The sequence below is a fragment of the Salmo salar genome, chromosome 05, assembly GCF_965601325.2.
Source record: "Salmo salar chromosome 05, fSalSal1, whole genome shotgun sequence".
NCBI classification, from domain to species: domain Eukaryota; kingdom Metazoa; phylum Chordata; class Actinopteri; order Salmoniformes; family Salmonidae; genus Salmo; species Salmo salar.
The window spans coordinates 12,036,433-12,058,189 of NC_138295.1; the positions used below are offsets into that span (position 1 = coordinate 12,036,433).

A 21,757-nucleotide genomic window follows, 5' to 3' on the forward strand; every position below is an offset into this window, starting at 1 on the left:
TGGTAGAGGAAAAGAAGAGGGGGAGCAGTGATAGAGGTGGTAGGAGGAAAGGTTGTAAAATAAAATAAAGATATGAAGAGAATAAAACAGGAAGAAAAACAAAAAGGGATATAGGAAAAATAATTAGTGACCGTTATCAACTAAAGCAAAAAGTGAGTGTGCAGCATGGACTCGCCTGCGCTGAAATCTGCGGCGCTAAGCTGCCTTGCTTATTCCTACGCTGCGCAGATCCGACCAGCACCCACACGCAGACCGACATTCTGCAGTTATCATGGCCTCCTTCTCACAAGATGAGGAACAGAAACGTTGACTAGCCTTTTCTGCTTTACTATGTAATGTACAGCCGATAATAAGCCGCTAATGTGAAGGAAAATACCTAAATGATATTCAAATTCATAACACAACCAGTAACTTCTATGTTGGTTGCAGTCTATTTGATAGCTGACTATATTAACTAGCGGTATCTCACAACCTTGAATGGCGGGTGCTGCGTGCAGGTGGAGGTCCCTGTAATGCGTGCGCACAAAAAACTACGTGGGCGGGGCATGTCCTAGGTGTGTGTTTGGCTACAATCACGTCACCACGCACACCGCCACTGCCGACCATGCTGCTGCTTAGCAACAAGAGGTCGATGTTTGCCGCCGCTGCGCTCGCTGAACCCGGCCGCGTTGCGGACTGGCTGCAGACCCTGAGCCCCGGGAGACGCCCTGCTTACCTAGACTGCCACACTCTCTGTACCCACAATGCCTTTCAGGACCAACGAGTGGCAGGGGACGGGGTTGGGGTTAGAGGACGTGGAGACCGCAGCCAAGCGGCTGGTTGGATGGTTAGATAGAGGGGGAATATAGAGAAGGGGATTTCTGGAAGTTAAGGGGCATCAAGACGGCCAAGTGTCTGATGCCCTAAGAGGAGGATAGGAGAGTTGATCTACCACCAGAGCCCAGGGGCTGTTCTGCAGGGCAATGGGGAAATAGAGGAGTTGTTTAAGCAAGCCAATGGTGTCCTGTTGGGAGGCTAGGGGTACGCTGGGTGCCAGGCTGACAGAGGGCGTCGGGGGGAGGGGGGGTCTGTACCCAGCAGGCCGGGGGGGAGGAGGGGGGGGGAGCTTTGTGCCTGACGCTTTTGGCCTTGGTTGCCTTGTTCGCTGCGCAGCCCCTGCGTTACTGCACACTCACAGCGCAGTCTGCATCACCTGCACAGCGCTGCAACTCCAAAACCAAGAAGGAAAAAAACTAAATCAACAGAACAACAAGTTAGAGGGTTCTTACTCAGGATTTTAGATTTTTCCCCGCTAATTGATTCCATTTTTGCAATGTTTTTATTTTATTTACTGATATATACGTTTTGGCCGTCATGGTAATTTAAGACATTTAAAAAAGGAATGCTTACTGTACTTGTTTTTTTTTGGTTTTTGTTTGTTTAACTGTTCTTGTTTTGTTTCTCTGCTCTTCAGAGTAAGCCACAAGACAGAGGAGCTTCTTGCTCAGGCATAACGTAGTAGTTCATGGTTTCTCTCTTGCTGGCAGTTACAAACCCGTTACCATATTGTTTGTCAGAGGGGCGGGCGGCAACCTCAGCAGCCGGTGGTTGAGGACTGATGCTGCCCTAGTGATCCATGTTTCAGCCAGGGCACCTAGGGTACGGTAGCAGGAGTAATGTCATCACCCACCTGAAACAACCTTCTAAATAACATCATCAGTCGTGGAAAAAAAACCAAGAGACAAAATAAAACAAGAGCGTTAGTAAAAGTTCGCAAAACAATACACAATTATTTTTTACATTCTCACATGGAAAGTAATCAAAACGTCCTTAAAAAAAAGCACTACAAAAGACAACCTGCTGTTTACACTCATGCAACGTTTATTGTATTTTCTAAGAAAAACAATGGATGTTTCAGGAGGGGAGGGGGGGGCAGGAGGGAAGAAAGGCTTTGATAATGTGTTTCATAATATTAATAGTATGGCCAAGCTAGGCGAAAGGAGGGAGGATAACTAGCTTGATCTTCATCAAATGAACTGATCACATTTCTTAGGGAATAATATGTCATAGCATACGCTTTCCTTCAACCTCTTCTTCAAAAAGGTTTATTTTTTTTTTTTTTAAATGCTTGGCTTTTTCTTTGTCCTGTTGTACTTGAATCCTGGCCAATGGGGAGTGAGAAGAAAAGCCTCGGTGTGTAATGTTTGGGCATCTAGAAGCCTCCATAGGTAGCTCTGAAATAAAGAGGTCAGCGCTGGTTGCTGCGCATGCGTGTTTCTCTCTAACCAAGCCAACTGAACGCGGGTGGCGGAGTGCAGTTTGTGAGCTGTCTGCCTGACGCAGCATCAGATCGTACTAGGCTCTTGTAAGGAGGGGTGTGTGTGACAGTATGAAAACGTGGTACAGTCCTGACTATTCTATTCACCCACTCTAAGACAGCAGGAAGCTGTCAGCTTGGGGCGTAGCTAGTGTGTCAGGAAGGCAGCTCTTAGCGCGCACACTCCACCGGCCCTAGCGAGCGCGCGGGGGGAAGGAGCAACAGTGCAGGGGGGCTGGCCCGGCGATGAGCTGGCAGCTCTCTGGAGCTCCTCCCCCTTCTGGCACCAAATAAGATGGCCTGGCACCAGGTCACCTAGCAAGATGTCAACTCCAGCTTTCACCCAACCCAGGGTAGATATAGATATCATATCAGGGAGATGGATATACATACAATGGCTTAAGAGTAGATAAAGGGGTCAGAGAGCACCCCATAAGATACAAGACGACTAGCAAATCTGCATGGGTAGGGGGTAGTGGTACAACTGGATTGGGTGGTGGGGTGGTCCATTTGTTGTTAAATAACTGGAGTGATGTGGTTTGGTTAGAGGCCATCCTATCTTTTGCATTGCAAAGAGATGAACTAACTTCATCAGTTCATTTATCCTTCCAAGACCGAGCCAGCATTATCCCTCCAAAAACACCTTTGTTTATTTTTTTATTGATTTACGAGTTTATAAAATATCCATATCAGAACCATAATTACTGCTACCAATTTGAAAAGCCCAGCCTTTCTTCCTGTGAAGGGAGGGGTGCTGACCGGAGGTGGAGAGGTCAGCGAGAAGAGCATTGTGGGACTAAAGAGAGAGAGCAGGGGGATTGTGTGCAGGTGGAGTGAGAATGAAGATGACTATTCTACCTAGGCTCAAAGAAAAAAAAGTATAAAGCCGTCTCAAAAATCCATACTAGAAAGAAAAGGAGGGTTTAATGGGTTGGGGGTGTAGAAAATGCCCCCTCCCCCTTCAAAATAAAGCAACATTATTAGCCTCATAAGAGGGAGGGGAATCTGGGGAAGGAGGGGTATGGGGCCCGCCCAGAGCCAGGGTGTAGTGGGGGGGTATGGGGCCCGCCCAGAGCCAGGGTGTAGTGGGGGGGTATGGGGCCCGCCCAGAGCCAGGGTGTAGTGGGGGGGGTATGGGGCCCGCCCAGAGCCAGGGTGTAGTGGGGGGGGTATGGGGCCCGCCCAGAGCCAGGGTGTAGTGGGGGGGGTATGGGGCCCGCCCAGAGCCAGGGTGTAGTGGGGGGGGTATGGGGCCCGCCCAGAGCCAGGGTGTAGTGGGGGGGGGGTATGGGGCCCGCCCAGAGCCAGGGTGTAGTGGGGGGGGGGTTATGGGGCCCGCCCAGAGCCAGGGTGTAGTGGGGGGGGTTATGGGGCCCGCCCAGAGCCAGGGTGTAGTGGGGGGGGTTATGGGGCCCGCCCAGAGCCAGGGTGTAGTGGGGGGGGTTATGGGGCCCGCCCAGAGCCAGGGTGTAGTGGGGGGGGTTATGGGGCCCGCCCAGAGCCAGGGTGTAGTGGGGGGGGGTTATGGGGCCCGCCCAGAGCCAGGGTGTAGTGGGGGGGGGTTATGGGGCCCACCCAGAGCCAGGGTGTAGTGGGGGGGGTTATGGGGCCCGCCCAGAGCCAGGGTGTAGTGGGGGGGTATGGGGCCTGCCCAGAGCCAGGGTGTAGGGCCTGCCCAGAGCCAGGGGGAAGTGAGGGGGGGCCTTGCCAGAGTGTGGGGCCTTCCCAGAGCCAGGGGGCAGTGGGGGGGGCCTGACCAGAGCAAGGGCATACGTAGGGCCTGCCCAGAGCAAGGGCGTACGTAGGGCCTGCCCAGAGCAAGGGCGTACGTAGGGCCTGCTCAGAGCAAGGGCGTAGTGGGGGGTAGAGAAGGGCCTTAGATGGCATCAGGGATAGAGAAAAATGACACTCAAGTGAATGAGTGAAGAGTCTGCGTGGAGGGGAGGGAGGGAAACTTTGGCCATCGGGCTCAAAGGGGGGCGGGGGGATATAACTGACAAACAAAACATCTTACAAAGAAATCAAAGTACAAAGTAAATTTAAAAAAAATAAATAAATAAGCAAAAAGCTGTGCTGGTGTCAAGCCCCTCGAACATACCTTAGCCTCTTCCAAACGCCCGAGGGCTTTGAGCAAGTTCCCCAGGTCGCTGCGGACACAGTACAGATCCTGAGGGACAGGAAACAAACACAGATTAGAGCTCCAAACCAGAAATGGACTACTAGACTGACTAACACATATTACAGTCTGAGTTCTACTAACGATCATCAAATGTCTGGGTAGGATACTAGAATAGATATCAGATTGGGGTAGCTTGGGGGGTGTAAGACATGTTCAGCGTAAAGGTTTGGCAGAACACCAAAACATTGGGTTTTGTGCTGGGCTGCTGGCTTATGATGAGGTACATGAATTGGGCCCAAGGTCTACTCACAGGGTTGTACTGTAGGGCTGAGACGTAGGCCTGGACGGCTCCCTCCATGTCCCCTGCTGCCACCAGGGCTGCTGCCAGGTTGATGTACCCGTCGATGAAGTCTGGTTTCAGCCGCAGGGCATGGCGGTAGTGTTCTATAGCCTCCTGCAACTGGCCGCGCTCCTTGTACACGTTTCCCAGGTTGGAGTAGGCCTCAGCGAGCATAGGGTTCTGCTTGATGGCCAAGGTGCTGAAGTGGGCAGACCTGGAGGGACAGAGGAGTGGAGGGGGTCACGAGGCTGGTAGGGTGTGTGGTAGTACTGGGGTGGTGAGATGTGGTGCTGTGTGGTCCAATAGTGGTACTTTAGTCAGTCAATGGGAGATCTCATTTAGCACACTAGCTGGTATGTTGTGTTCTGTGATATAGTGGGAACACTAGAATAGTTGTGTGTGTATGGGGTTCAACCTACATTTATTTCAAATTTCACAACAAATAACTTCCTTGTGGTTATTATACATAGTGACAGAGGAACAACCCAAGACACCTGGGAAAGACAGACAGATCAAACCTAACACCTGGAACACCTGGAAGAGAAAACAGCCACCACCACCACTGTAAAGAGTCATGTCAGAGTGGGAAAAGAGGAGGTCAGTAGAACATGTAGGGAGATCACTGACAGACCAGCTGTGCAGCCAGCCATTCGTTACTCCCCAACACCACCACAGATGTGTCGTAGTAGTATGAACTGTCGGCAGCCAGTGTATTACAGCCCCAGAGCACAGCAGTCCCAGTATTCTCTCCAGACCATGTAGACTGACTTCAGTGAGCTGTCCCCTGACCTCCAGGTCTTTCACTCTTCCCCCCCACCTCACCTGTCGAGCCTGCGACACTGGAAGTGGATGGAGGAGAGTAGCAGTAGCACGCCCGTGTTGTCGGGCTCCTGCCTCCACAGCTGCATACAGTGGCGCTCGGCAGCCTCAAAGTCACCCGACTGGTACTCCCTGTGCGCCAGCTCGGCCAACCCTTGGAAGGAAAGCATACGTTGTTTTGTCGGTTCTGTAGCACCAACACCCAACAACCCGAGGAGGGGGGAAACAACACGTTAGAGGTGATGGAAGAACACGAGGACAGAGACAAAATAATAAACGAGATAAAAGTACTGGAGAAATCATAAATCAGACTATTTAGAATTGATAAATGCCTTTGGTTGATACATAATTGCACTGTTGAAGTATATTAATCAATAGTTGAATAGAAAAAGCTGTGTAGGGATTAACTGTCAATCACCACAGGGTATGTATGAGTCACGTTTTAGAGACAAAATGTGTGACTATAGGCCAGATTGCTACTGTTTTATAAACCCAAGAATTCAACTGTCATTCTTCCTTTGAACGACAACTAGCTAGATGATTAGCTGCATAACAGGAGCTGAAGAAACATAGTAAGTGAATTATTAGGGTTTTAACTAACGTTAGCTAGTCATCAGCGCCCTTATCATGAAGAGATAATTATTAACATGAGCTAGTTAGAACTGTCTGACATGAAATAGTATGAAAAACGCAATGTTGTGCGATGAAATGAAAACGGACCAAAGTACATAGCTGGATGAAACGTAAGGTGATGGTTTACAAATGGACGTTAGATGGCGGACAAATACAACCCCATCAACATCTGGGTAACTAACGTTTGATGCATGCCTAAAAGGGGAAAACAAACCCAACACTACAGACCCAGCATAATCACAGTCAAAACACACAGGATCAACGTTGGCTAGCTAAATTGCATTGTATCAAATGTTAGGGAAGACATCAAGAAAATAAAACGAATGTTGTTTTGCGGGATTATGTTCAAGTCAGCCAATACAATAACATACTTCCGTCTTCATGTCTGGCGGGTTGATCTACATAGCTGATCCATTTTGTGTGTTTACACAACAGATCGCTACATAGCCACACCTGGCTATCAGGAAACAGTAGAGGGCGCACAACCCTATCCACATCGACGGGACCACAGTGGAGGTGTTAAGCTTTAAGTTCCTCTGGGTACACGTCACTGACAATCAGAAATGGCCCACCCACAGACAGTGAGGTGAAGAAGGCGCAAAAGCACCTCTTCAACATCATGAGGCTGAAGAACTTCGTCTTGGTCCCGAAGACCCTCAAACGTTTACAGATGTAAAATTGAGGGTACCCTTTCGGGCTGTATCCCCGCCTGGTACAGCAACTGCGCCGTCCGCAACCGCAGGGCTCTCCAGAGGGTGGTACGGTCTGCCCAATGAATCACCGGGGGCACACTGCCTGCGCTCCTGGACACCTACGGCACCCGATGTCACAGGAAGGCCAAAAAAGATCAAGGACATCCATCCACCCGAGCCACAGCCTGTTCACCCCGCTATCATCCAGAAGGAGAAGTCTGTACAGGTGCGTCAAAGCTGGGACCGAGAGACTGAAAAACAGCTTCTACCGCAAGGCCATCAGACTGTTAAATAGCAATCACTAGCCGGCTACTCAACCCTGTACCTTAGAGGCTGCTCCCCTATAAACATGGAACCACTGGCCACTTTAATAATGGAACACTAGTCACTTAAATAATGTTTACATATAACTTTACTTATCTCATTTATACTGTATTCTATAGTCAATGCCAATCTGACATTACTCGTCCTAATATTTATATATTTCTTAATTCCATTATTTTAGATGTGTGTATTGTTGTGACTTAGATACTAACAACTGCACTGTTGGAGCTAGGAACACAAGCACTTCGCTACACCTGCAATACCATCTGCTAAATATGTGTATGTGACCAATACAATTTATGCTATAATTGAAGATGGCGCAACATTTGGATTAGTTACACGCTGGCACAAAAAAAACAATGGTTCTGCAAGATGTTAGCATAGGCTCGTGTCATGCTAGCGAGGAAGCTAATGCTAACTGGGGCGAGCTCTACCTGTGCTGTCAGCCACATTTCCCACGGAGCTCGCCATCTCCTCGGTCTTCGAGTCTTGCACGGTGGTCGTCAGTGTTGTAGTTTGATATTATCAAATTAAGAGAATTTTATTCGTCGATTGATCGACGTTTCTTGAGCCGTTGCTTGCTAAAGCTGTTAGCCTAGCTATGCTAACCACAGAGTCAACGCTAGCTAGTCAAGAAGAATGTCACTATTTAACAGTTGGCTAGTTCCTATGTTATTTACGGTCCTTGCCGATATAACTTCTCGCAATCAACCTAGCTCTAAATTTCTTTCAAATTCAATCAACCTAGCTCTAAATTTCCTTCAAATTCACAATCATGAAGCGCTGGTTCGACTTCAACAAAGCGACTCTCGAGCCATAAAATGGCGAATGAGCCTCAGCCAGGGACTTTTTTTGGTTTGTTGCCAGAATATAGATCCAACGAAAAATAATAAATCCACAAACTGTACAGAAAATGAGCGTGGTGGTGTGTGGGCCAATGAGCGTAATTAATATTCATTAATTATTCAAAGGGAATACACCCAACGTTTTAAAAACGAGTATATGCAAACATTTTGTAAATGATTATTTTTTCGCGGATGGATCCAGAGTTTCTTTTGTGGTGCATCATTCCCAACATGTGCACTGCGGCAAGTTGAAGAGCGACATGAACGTTCTGAAGGTTGAAAATAGAGGTTAGTGAAGAGAAACCAAAGCAGTTAGCAGATGGAAACACTGAGTTGTTATGACATTGATCGAAAGACAGAAAAATACATATGACAATGACTAACTAGAAATAATTTACACTTGTCTGGGTAGGAGGGCGGGGCACGGCCATTCACACCTGTGGTCAACCTCTTTCTCGTTGCACAATGATTAAACAATGGATGCATATCCATCATTTTCCTACACCCCCTGTTTGATCATTGTTGTGTCCATGTACAACTAACTAAATAGTACGTAATGTGCAGTGACAGTGCACACTTCGGCAAAACGAGAACCACCGACTTTAGGCACCTTTCATTTTTGGACCACGACCAAAAGGGGGCAGTCGCCACATATCTTTGATTCGTTGTACAGACATTTGGAGAACGTAAAGGACAGGTGTCAAACTCATTTCACCGAAGGCCGAGTGTGCAGGTGTTTGCTCCTCCGTTTTACTTAATTGATGAATGAAGGTCACTAATAATAAGGAACTCCCCACACGTGGTTGTCTAGGTCTTAATTGAAAGGAAAAACCAAAAACCTGCAGACACTAGGCCCTCCATGGAATGAGATTGTAATGCACAGCCTGTTATTATTATTATTATACCTTAGATGTATATTATTATCCGATCACACACAGCTATGTATAACCAGTCATGCATAACCATGTCATCTTTGTTAAACTTTCTATTCTGTAATAAATAAAAAGACCGCTGCACCACTCGGGTTTGGCCGGTGTAGGCTGTCAATGTAAATAAGAATTTGTTCTTAACTGACTTGCCTAGTTAAAGGTAAAAAATAAATAAAACATTTGTGCAGAGTCAACTATCTTTGGTGAAAGTGACGTGTGAATAAGTTACTGACAAAAATAACCAGTTTAACAAGGCTATAACTTTTGTAAATACTTAAATTTTTGTAGGAGAGGGCCTGTAACATGTCATCTCACACTCTCTTTCTTCCTTTCTATTTCTCTCTCTTAAACCTGTGCCCTTTCCTGTATCCCCACTCTCCACCATCCTCTTTACCATGGAAATGAAAAGCCCCCCCTTTCCCCTTTCCTCTCCAGCTGACTGACATGTCTAAAGAGATCCTGAAGGACGTTGAGACCTGATGTGAGAGATTAACTTCCCATTCTACCCTGCTTGAAGACGTTGGAAAGGGGGACTCTGCGCCACTCTTTCTTCCCAGAGCCCCTCTATGGGAACATGGCCGACACCATTGGCCATGTCTGGTCCTCTCTAGACCTCTCTGTGTTCTCAGAGCATGCATAGCCGCATCCAGTTTGTGTGTTCGTCCCCCCCTTTATTCATTCCATACCCCTCCCTCCATCCCTCTCTTTCCCCTCGTCTCTGTTGTGCCGGTTAGCCATCGCCTAACGCAGCTAGGGCCGGGGAATGATGTCATGGGTAATGGGCAGTGTCTGCAGCAATTCTATCTGACATGTTTTATCTTTGTTCAGGCCCATCAGGGTGGACACACACACACACACACACCTCCACATCTCCTCAACCCCAAGGTTCACTGCTGGGCAGATTCACCAAAACAAGCTCTGCTTTCATTCTTTCGCCCATCTCAATGGCTCAGTTTCCCACAGAGAATAGACACAGCAGGCCAGGCTATTTTAGGAAATGTGATTAAAAAGAGGGTCACCCACTCACACACTAGCTATCTGTGCTGGGACCCTGATAGAGGCCCAAATGACACCCTGTTCCCTATATAGTGCACTACTTCTGACCAGGACCCCATAGAGCTCTGGTGAAAAGCAGTGCACTATATAGGGAATAGGGTGACATTTGGGAAGCATACACAATCTTGTACCCATTAGACCAGGGTTGTATTTATCAGGGCACACTGTAGCAAAACATGTTGCAACGGAAAACAAACATTTCTTAATGGACATGTTCAGATCATGCCTCCCTGTTTCAGTCCATTCTTACATTTGGTGCCTAAGGAGTACGACCCAGTGGTGATGTTTGGCGTGTTGTTGTATTTTTTAATTACTAGGCCAGATTGTTCTGCTATCTCATGAGTGAACAGAAATATAACCCATTCACATTAATTTACTAAATCTGGACTGTCCTCAATAAAGGACCCATAGTCCTGTGCCCGTAGTGATTATATTTGGCGTGTTGTGTTTTTTAATTACTAGGCCACCGCATTTAGTTCTGCCATCTCATGTGTGACCAAAACTATCACCTACTGATTCACTCAGTCTGGGCTGTCCCCCCAATAATGTTCTATACAAATAGTAATAAGACGAGGGTCACCCGCTCAATCATCCCATAATCTGCTCGGTGACCCTTGGAAAGAGTGGTGATGTCTCAGCCATGTTCTTGTGCCATCATTACTGGACCACACCACAGTGTTCTGACAGCTCATCTCATGGGTGACCAGAACTATCACCCATTCACTAAACTCTCTCAGGCTGGGTTGTGTCCCTAATAGGCTGCATTTACACAGACAGACCAATTCTGACCTCTTGCCCAATTTGTTGGTCTTTTACCAATCAGATCAGATCTTTTGCCTATAATTGGGCAAACGATCAGAATTGGGCTGCCTGTGTAAATGCAGCCATACAGTCCCGAGCCCAATAATGTTTTGTTCTGTATCGATATAGGTGTTTCCTGTTTGGGGATGTGGTTGTGTGTTTTAGTTAGGCCTATTGGACAACAGTGTTCTGCCATCTTATCTTATGGGTGACCAGAGTCTCAGCACAATGGTTTTAGTGTACAGATGGTCCAGTTTCAGATACTGGCACACATATCTGCACAGCTCATGATGTTCAATGTAGTTGAGTTACATTGGGATGTTCCCCATTACTCATACATCCCTGTTTAATATATTATTTTATTTATCTAGGCAAGTCAGTTAAGAACAAATTCTTATTTACAATGACAGCCTATCCCAGCCAAACCCTAATCTAGACAACACTGGGCCAATTGTGCACCGCCCTATGGGACTCCCAATCACATCCAGTTGTGATACAGCCTGGAATCGAACCAGGGTCTGTAGTGATGCCTCTAGCACTAATATGCAGTGGCTTAAAACGCTGCTGTGCCACTCAGGAGGGTTATGTTGGGGTCTTCCCCCTTACTCATATGTCTCTGTGTAACATAGTGGGGTTAGGTTGGGATCTCCCTCCTTTCAAGTCCCTGACTTGCAGTTGGTAGAACAGCCACTAGGTTACCATGAAAGTCCACAGAGGCAACGCCACATGACTTTGTAAAGAAAACACTGCAGCAGAAAGAAACATAAATAGATGTCAACTGATCCTGACATTTTGCTGACTGAGGGCCAATCCTCAAGGTTGTAGAGAAAATGAATAGAGAGATAAAGGTTACAACCTTTTTTATATAATTCATTTAATGTAACCAATGGGGGGAAAGCACAACCTGTGAAGGGAAACCCTATTTCTCTGATTCCTATTCGTCACCATTCTTATTAACAGCCTACCGGGGAAGTGTTTGATGTTAACCCATATAGATACGATAAATAATGAGCTACAAGACCGATACACAGAGTAAATAACTAGCTACTCAGTATCCTGCTTATGCGCTGGTCAAACGATCACACTGTTGTTGTTGACACTATCACACTGTTGTTGTTGACACTATCACACTGTTGTTGTTGACACTATCACACTGTTGTTGTTGTTGACACTATCACACTGTTGTTGTTGACACTATCACACTGTTGTTGTTGTTGACACTATCACACTGTTGTTGTTGACACTATCACACTGTTGTTGTTGACACTATCACACTGTTGTTGTTGTTGACACTATCACACTGTTGTTGTTGACACTATCACACTGTTGTTGTTGTTGACACTATCACACTGTTGTTGTTGACACTATCACACTGTTGTTGTTGTTGACACTATCACACTGTTGTTGTTGTTGACACACTATCACACTGTTGTTGTTGACACTATCACACTGTTGTTGTTGACACACTAGCACACTGTTGTTGTTGACACACTAGCACACTGTTGTTGTTGACACACTAGCACACTGTTGTTGTTTGACACTATCACACTGTTGTTGTTGTTGACACTATCACACTGTTGTTGTTGACACACTAGCACACTGTTGTTGTTGACACTATCACACTGTTGTTGTTGTTGACACTATCACACTGTTGTTGTTGTTGACACACTAGCACACTGTTGTTGTTGACACTATCACACTGTTGTTGTTGACACTATCACACTGTTGTTGTTGTTGACACTATCACACTGTTGTTGTTGTTGACACTAGAACACTGTTGTTGTTGACACTATCACACTGTTTGTTGTTGACACTATCACACTGTTTGTTGTTGACACATTATCACACTGTTGTTGTTGTTGACACTATCACACTGTTGTTGTTGTTGACACTATCACACTGTTGTTGTTGACACTATCACACTGTTGTTGTTGACACTATCACACTGTTGTTGTTGTTGACACTATCACACTGTTGTTGTTGTTGACACTATCACACTGTTGTTGTTGACACTATCACACTGTTGTTGTTGTTGACACTATCACACTGTTGTTGTTGTTGACACTATCACACTGTTGTTGTTGTTGACACACTAGCACACTGTTGTTGTTGTTGACACTATCACACTGTTGTTGTTGACACTATCACACTGTTGTTGTTGTTGACACACTAGCACACTGTTGTTGTTGTTGACACTATCACACTGTTGTTGTTGACACTATCACACTGTTGTTGTTGTTGACACTATCACACTGTTGTTGTTGACACACTAGCACACTGTTGTTGTTGTTGACACTATCACACTGTTGTTGTTGTTGACACACTAGCACACTGTTGTTGTTGACACACTATCACACTGTTGTTGTTGACACATTATCACACTGTTGTTGTTGACACATTATCACACTGTTGTTGTTGACACACATTATCACACTGTTGTTGTTGACACACATTATCACACTGTTGTTGTTGACACACATTATCACACTGTTGTTGTTGACACACATTATCACACTGTTGTTGTTGACACATTATCACACTGTTGTTGTTGACACACATTATCACACTGTTGTTGTTGACACACATTATCACACTGTTGTTGTTGACACACATTATCACACTGTTGTTGTTGACACCTATCACACTGTTGTTGTTGACACACTATCACACTGTTGTTGTTGACACACATTATCACACTGTTGTTGTTGACACACATTATCACACTGTTGTTGTTGACACACTATCACACTGTTGTTGTTGACACATTATCACACTGTTGTTGTTCACACACATTATCACACTGTTGTTGTTGACACACATTATCACACTGTTGTTGTTGACACACATTATCACACTGTTGTTGTTGACACACATTATCACACTGTTGTTGTTGACACACTTTATCACACTGTTGTTGTTGACACATATCACACTGTTGTTGTTGGACACTATCACACTGTTGTTGTTGACACACTATCACACTGTTGTTGTTGTTGACACTATCACACTGTTGTTGTTGTTGACACTATCACACTGTTGTTGTTGACACACTAGCACACTGTTGTTGTTGTTGTTGTTGACACATTATCACACTGTTGTTGTTGACACACTAGCACACTGTTGTTGTTGTTGACACTAGAACACTGTTGTTGTTGACACACTATCACACTGTTGTTGTTGACACACTATCACACTGTTGTTGTTGACACATTATCACACTGTTGTTGTTGACACACTAGCACACTGTTGTTGTTGACACACTAGCACACTGTTGTTGTTGTTGACACTAGAACACTGTTGTTGTTGACACACTATCACACTGTTGTTGTTGACACACTATCACACTGTTGTTGTTGACACATTATCACACTGTTGTTGTTGACACATTATCACACTGTTGTTGTTGACACACATTATCACACTGTTGTTGTTGACACACATTATCACACTGTTGTTGTTGGCACACTATCACACTGTTGTTGATGGCACACTATCACACTGTTGTTGTTGACACACATTATCACACTGTTGTTGTTGACACATTATCACACTGTTGTTGTTGACACACATTATCACACTGTTGTTGTTGACACACATTATCACACTGTTGTTGTTGGCACACTATCACACTGTTGTTGATGGCACACTATCACACTGTTGTTGTTGACACATTATCACACTGTTGTTGTTGGCACACTATCACACTGTTGTTGTTGACACACTTTATCACACTGTTGTTGTTGACACCCTTTATCACACTGTTGTTGTTGACACACTTTATCACACTGTTGTTGTTGACACACTTTATCACACTGTTGTTGTTGACACACTAGCACACTGTTGTTGTTGACACACTATCACACTGAGACGGTTACCTTATGAGTCCCTTCCAGTGTTGTGGTAACTTGTGGAAATCCTTTCAGTCAGCATCTATCGGATCCAGGTGATTATACATGACATTCACTCAGTCATGTTATAATAGTTATTCAGCCAGGATAAATGATAAGGCTAAGGGTTCCTGTCGCCTCAGTTACAAGGCTGGATGTGTAACCTACTGATCTGGGTTCAACTAGTATTCATTTTCATTTCAAATACTTTGAGCATCTGATTGAGCCTGCCTGGCGTGCCAGATCAGATAGGCAGGGTTGGCACTTTGGGGACTATTCTGTTAGCGCCATTGTGACAGCCAAGCTCAATTACAGGCAACTAAAGAATTTGAAGGGAAAGCTAATGGTATTTGAACCCAGGTCTGGTACATACTAACCACGCTGTGTGGAAAACAGTTAGCCAGAGAAAGCGAAAACATCCGAGGTAGAGTTAATGTAAGGTCTCCTGCCATCTACCTCCTGCTAGTTCTTAAATATCAGGTGCTGGGTGTTTCATTCATAGCCCTGGTCTTTATTTAAGGCGTTTGTCAGGTGTGGACTGATTCATGTGTTTTATAGCTGCACATTTTGTGGTCAGGGTTGTTTCCCTGAACAAAACAAGCAGGCAGAAAAATCCACCCTTTTAAAGCTGTCTTGTTTCTGTTTGAAGGCGTTTAATCCTTACCTTCTGATTGCCCTGCAGCTATATGTGGGTGTAGGTTGTTCTGTGCTAGCAAAAACAGTGTGTTAATTGAAGATCAACCAACACCGTCTATTACATAACTGCATTTCTGGTCATTGTTCTGGGATATCTATCTCTGCCTTATTCTACTAAGTGAGCAGTAACTCATCTCAAGTCTAATAACTGTCAAAAGGAGCAATGGCTTTTGTGAGCAAGCAGAAGAATGGTCCCTTTGGTGCCGTTCACAGTTTTATTGCATGTTGTTTTAATCAGCTCCTGCTGCCTCTAAATTACAGAGGGTGCCAATGAATGAGAGAGAGAGACAGAGAGAGAGAGAGAGAGTGACGGAGAGAGAGAGAGAGAGAGAGAGAGAAAGCATTGCAGAGAGCAGTGTGTCAGTAGGGTTCAGGACCTGTCCTCTAAATCTCTCAATTCTTCACCTGTTTGACACCTGACCCCTCGTCTCCTCTTCCTCTCCTCCTCCCGTTCCCCTGTCCCTGTGAAGAGGAGAGAGGTGATCGGAGGGCGGTATCTGGGTCAGATGGTTTAGACCCTTTCTTCTTTAACCTCTTACATCTAGACGTTCCGCTAGCGGAACACCTGCTCCAATATCCAATGATAGGCGTGGCGCGAATTACAAATTCCTCAAAAATACAAAAACGTCAATTTTTCAAACATATGACTATTTCACAGCATTTTAAAGACAAGACTCTCCTTTATCTAACCACACTGTCCGATTTCAAAAAGGCTTTACAGCGAAAGCAAAACATTAGATTATGTCAGCAGAGTACCAAGCCAGAAATAATCAGACACCCATTTTTCAAGCTAGCATATAATGTCACAAAAACCCAGAAGACAGCTAAATGCAGCACTAACCTTTGATGATCTTCATCAGATGACACACCTAGGACATTATGTTATACAATACATGCATGTTTTGTTCAATCAAGTTCATATTTATATCAAAAAACTGCTTTTTACATTAGCATGTGACGTTCAGAACTAGCATACCCCCCGCAAACTTCCGGAGGAATTTGCTAACATTTGACTAAATTACTCACGATAAACGTTCACAAAAAGCATAACAATTATTTTAATAATTATAGATACAGAACTCCTCTATGCACTCGATATGTCCGATTTTAAAATAGCTTTTTGGTGAAAGCACATTTTGCAATATTCTAAGTACATAGCCCAGGCATCACGGGCTAGCTATTTAGACACCCGGCAGGTTTAGCACTCAACCAAAATCAGATTTACTATTATAAAAGTTTGATTACCTTTTGTTGTCTTCGTCAGAATGCACTCCCAGGACTGCTACTTCAATAACAAATGTTGGTTTGGTCCAAAATAATCCATCGTTATATCCAAATTGCGGCGTTTTGTTCGTGCGTTCCAGACACTATCTGAAAGGGTAAATAAGGGTCGCGCGCATGGCACAATTCGTGACAAAAAAAATCTAAATATTCCATTACCGTACTTCGAAGCATGTCAACCGCTGTTTAAAATCCATTTTTATGCCATTTTTATCGTAAAAAAGCGATAATATTCCGACCGGGAATGTCCATTTAGCTAAACAGAGGAAAGTAAACAAAGCTTTCGGTCGACGCGGGCACGAGCCTGAGTCTCACAGTACTGTAACCAGCCACTACCCAAACGCGCTACTTTGTTTCAGCCAGAGCCTGCAAAGCCACGATTCAGCTTTTTACCGCCTTCTGAGACCCTATGGCAGCCGTAGGAAGTGTCACGGGACAGCTAAGATCCTCACTCTTCAATAAACAGAGACAAGAAGAACGACACCTTGTCAGACAGGCCACTTCCTGAATGAAACCTTCTCAGATTTTGGCCTGCCATATGAGTTCTGTTATACTCACAGACACCATTCAAACAGTTTTAGAAACTTTAGGGTGTTTTCTATCCATATGTAATAAGTATATGCATATTCTAGTTACTGGGTATGAGTGGTAACCAGATTAAATCGGGTACGTTTTTTATCCAGCCGTGAAAATACTGCCCCCTAGCCATAGCTGCCCCTATCATTGCCAAGCCTATCAGTAACCTTTTTACCCTGTCTCTCCTTTCTGGGGAGGTTCCCATTGCTTGGAAGGCAGCCACGGTTCGTCCTTTATTTAAAGGGGGAGATCAAGCTGATCCTAACTGTTATAGGCCTATTTCTATTCTGCCCTGTTTATCAAAAGTCCTCAATGATGTCACCATTGCCCTTGATTACAAGCAATATTGTGCTGCTATTTTTATTGACTTGGCCAAAGCTTTTGATACGGTAGACCATTCCATTGATGTGGGCTGGCTAAGGAGTATTGGTGTCTCTGAAAGTCTTTGGTCTGGTTTTCAAACTACCTCTCTCAAAGAGTGCAGTGTATAACATCAGAAAATCTGCTGTCTCAGCCACTGCCTGTCACCAAGGTAGTACACCAAGGCTCGATCCTAGGCCCCACACTCTTCTCAATTTACATCAACAACATAGCTCAGGCAGTAGGAAGTTCTCTTATCCATTTATATGCAGATGATACAGTCTTATACTCAGCTGGCCCCTCCCTGGATTTTGTGTTAAATGCTCTACAACAAAGCTTTCTTAGTGTCCAAAAAGCTTTCTCTACCCTTAACCTTGTTCTGAACACCTCCAAAACAAAGGTCATGTGGTTTGGTAGGAAGAATGCCCCTCCTCCCACAGGTGTTATTACTACCTCTGAGGGTTTAGAGCATGAGGTAGTCACCTCATACAAGTACTTGAGAGTATGGATAGACGGTGCACTGTCCTTCTCTCAGCACATATCAAAGCTGCAGACTAAGGTTAAATCTAGACTTGATTTCCTCTATCGTAATCGCTCCTCTTTCACCCCAGCTGCCAAACTAACCCTGATTCAGATGACCATCCTACCCATGCTAGATTACGGAGAACATAATTTATAGATCGGCAGGTAAGGGTGCTCTCGTGCGGCTAGATGTTCTTTACCATTCAGTCATCAGATTTGCCACCAATGCTCCTTATAGGACACATCACTGCACTCTATACTCCTCTGTAAACTGGTCATCTCTGTATACCCGTCACAAGACCCACTGGTTGATGCTTATTTATAAAACCCTCTTAGGCCTCACTCCCCCCTATCTGAGATATCTACTGCAGCCCTCATCCTCCACATACAACACCCGTTCTGCCAGTCACATTCTGTAAAAGGTCCCCAAAGCACACACATCCCTGGGTCGCTCCTCTTTTCAGTTCGCTGCAGCTAGCGACTGGAACGAGCTGCAACAAACACTCAAACTGGCCAGTTTTATCTCCATCTCTTCATTCAAAGACTCAGTCACGGACACTCTTACTGGCAGTTGTGGCTGCTTTGTGTGATGTATTGTTGTCTCTACCTTCTTGCCCCTTGTGCTGTTGTCTGTGCACAATAATGTTTGTACCATGTTTTGTGCTGCTACCATGTTGTGTTGCTACCATGCTGTGTTGTCATGTGTTGCTGTCTTGCTATGTTGTTGTCTTAGGTCTCTTTTTATGTCGTGTTGTGTTGTCTCTGTTGTTGTGATGTGTGTTTTGTCTTATATTTATATTGTATTTATTTTTGATTTTTAATCCCAGCTCCCATCCCAACAGGAGGCCTTTTGCCTTTTGGTAGGCCGTCATTATAAATACGAATGTGTTCTTAACTGGCTTGCCTAGTTAAATAAAGGTTAAATAAAAAATATAAAGATCCTTGCTTTTTATCCTCCTGGGAGTGTTGGAGTGTGCCCCTGGCTATCCGTAAATTTCAAAAACAAGAAAATGGTGCCGTCTGTTTTTCTTAATAAAAGGAATTTGAAATTATTTATACTTTTACTTTTTATACTTAAGTTTATTTTAGCAGTTACATTAACTTTTTATATTTATGTATACTTAAAAACATATACTTTTACTCAAGGAGTATTTTACTGGTTGACTTCCTCAACCCCAACAAACACCTTTTGGATGCCGACTGCGAGCCAGGCCTAATCGCCCAACATTAGTGCCCGACCTCACTAATGATTTGTGGCTGAATGGAAGCAAGTCCCTGCAGCAATGTTCCAACATCTAGTGGAAAGCCTTCCCAGAAGAGTGGAGGCTGTTATAGCAGCAAAGGGGGGACCAACTCCATATTAATACCCATTATTTTGGAGTGTATATTGCCTCCATCAGAGAGAGGCCATCTTGTTAGTGTGTTGTGCTGTGCACTGCAGACACCTCTCTCACTCTCTCTGTCCTCTCTGTCCTCACCCCCTCTCTCTCTTCTCTCTCCGCTCCTCCCTGTCCTCATCCCTCTCTCTCTCTCTCTCTCTCTCTCCTCTACTCTCCTCCCTGACCTCACCTCTTTCTCTTTTCTTTCTCTTCTCCTCCCTGTCCTCACCTCTCTTTTCTTTCTTTTCTCCTCCCTGTCCTCACCTCTCTCTCTTCTCTCCTCTCCTCCCTGTCCTCACCTCTCTTTTCTCTCTCTCCTCTCCTCCCTGTCCTTACCCCTCTCTTTTCTCTCTCTCCTCTCCTCCCTGTCCTCACCCTTTCTGCACCCCCCCTCTCTCTCTCTCCTCTCCTCCCTGTTCTACCCTCTCGTTTCTCTCTCTACTCTCCTACCAGTCCTCACATTTTCTGCACCCCCTCTTTCTCCCTTCTCTCTCCTCTCCTCCCTGTCCTCACCCCTCTCTCTTCTCTCTCTCCTCTCCTCCCTGTCCTTACCCCTCTCTTTTCTCTCTCTCCTCTCCTCCCTGTCCTCACCCTTTCTGCACCCCCCCTCTCTCTCTCTCCTCTCCTCCCTGTTCTACCCTCTTGTTTCTCTCTCTACTCTCCTACCTGTCCTCACATTTTCTGCACCCCCTCTTTCTTCCTTCTCTCTCCTCTCCTCCCTGTCCTCACCCCTCTCTCTCCTCTCCTCTCCTCTCCTCTCCTCTCCTCTCCTCTCCTCTCCTCTCCTCTCCTCTCCTCTCCTCTCCTCTCCTCCCTGCCATCACCCCTCTCTCTGTTTGTCTATGACGTAAACAAGGTGACAACTTAGAACATTTCTCCTTTCAACCCTAAAAACATGTTAAGACCTCCCTGGGCAACTATTATTACTATTAATCTGTTAATTACCCTAATCTATTTTAATGACGTTAGTTGGCCGTCGGTCTCGAAAACATTAACTGGGCGTGTTTGTGTGCGTGTTTGTGTGCGTGCGTGTGTGTGTGGTGTGTGTGTGCGTGTGTGTGTGTGGTGTGTGTGTGGCAGTACGTTACTAGGAGGAGTTGTTCTGCTAGTTTAATTGACTCCCACTCCCTGAACTTCATGACTCCAGAAACTGAAACAACAATCTTCCTGAATGACGGTTTACTCTCCTTAGATAGTTAATGATGCTCATAGTCACCTGGTATCTCCACAGACACCTCCACAACGGAGAGGCTCCTTCTCATAGTCACCTGGTATCTCCACAGACACCTCCACAATGGAGGCTCCTTCTCATAGTCACCTGGTATCTCCACAGACACCTCCATCATGGAGAGGCTCCTTCTCATAGTCACCTGGTATCTCCACAGACACCTCCCCAATGGAGAGGCTCCTTCTCATAGTCACCTGGTATGTCCACAGACACATCCCCAATGGAGAGGCTCCTTCTCATAGTCACCTGGTATCTCCACAGACACCTCCACAACAGAGAGGCTCCTTCTCATAGTCACCTGGTATCTCCACAGACACCTCCACAATGGAGAGGCTCCTTCTCATAGTCACCTGGTATCTCCACAGACACCTCCACAATGGAGAGGCTCCTTCTCATAGTCACCTGGTATGTCCACAGACACCTCCACAACGGAGAGGCTCCTTCTCATAGTCACCTGGTATCTCCACAGACACCTCCACAATGGAGAGGCTCCTTCTCGTCTTTCACCAGGCTTTCTCCCTCCTCCCTCACACCCTCCCTCTCCCTCCCCCTCCCTCCCTCTCTCTCTCTCGGTACCTCGCTCTCTCCCACTCCCCTTCTCTCCCTCCTCCCTCCCTCTCTCTCTCTCTCTGTACCTCGCTCTCTCCCACTCCCCTTCTCTCCCTCTTCTCTCCCTCTCTCTCTCTGTACCTCACTCTCTCCCACTCCCCTTCTCTCCCTCTCTCCCTCCTCCCTCCCTCTCTCTCTCTGTACCTCGCTCTCTCTCCCACTCCCCTTCTCTCCCTCCTCTCTCCCTCTCTCTCTCTCTGTACCTCGCTCTCTCCCACTCCCCTTCTCTCCCTCTCTCTCTCTCTGTACCTCACTCTCTCTCCCACTCCCCTTCTCTCCCACCCTCCCTCTCTCCCTCCCTCTCGCTCTCTCTGTACCTCGCTCTCTCCCACTCCCCTTCTCTCCCACCCTCCCTCTCTCCCTCC

The 21,757-nt window shown here is 45.7% G+C and overlaps 1 protein-coding gene and 1 long non-coding RNA gene across 12 annotated transcripts in view; one reads left to right on the forward strand and one right to left on the reverse strand.

Moving 5' to 3' along the window:
* LOC106604253 (UDP-N-acetylglucosamine--peptide N-acetylglucosaminyltransferase 110 kDa subunit) overlaps nucleotides 1–8,034 on the reverse strand; it is a 42,580-nt gene extending 34,546 nt beyond the window's left edge. For 2 of the 11 annotated variants that reach the window (XM_082975034.1, XM_082975035.1), the window contains exons 1-4: nucleotides 7,658–8,033; nucleotides 5,578–5,761; nucleotides 4,726–4,969; nucleotides 4,395–4,463 (exon numbers count right to left, since the gene is read on the reverse strand). In XM_082975034.1, coding sequence (XP_082831160.1) covers nucleotides 4,395–4,463; nucleotides 4,726–4,969; nucleotides 5,578–5,761; nucleotides 7,658–7,694 — 534 coding nt within the window. In that variant the 5' untranslated portion in view covers nucleotides 7,695–8,033. Of the gene's footprint in view, nucleotides 1–1,541; nucleotides 3,400–4,394; nucleotides 4,464–4,725; nucleotides 4,970–5,577; nucleotides 5,762–7,657 lie in introns of those variants that run through there. The other 9 variants (XM_082975036.1, XM_082975038.1, XM_082975033.1 and 6 more) reach the window with 8 other exon arrangements.
* A 118-nt stretch (nucleotides 8,035–8,152) lies between these two features.
* On the forward strand, nucleotides 8,153–10,469 carry LOC106604255 (uncharacterized). Its single transcript, XR_001328636.3, has 2 exons — nucleotides 8,153–8,356; nucleotides 9,407–10,469. It is a non-coding gene; the product is annotated as an uncharacterized LOC106604255 (long non-coding RNA).
* Nucleotides 10,470–21,757: the final 11,288 nt, after the last annotated feature.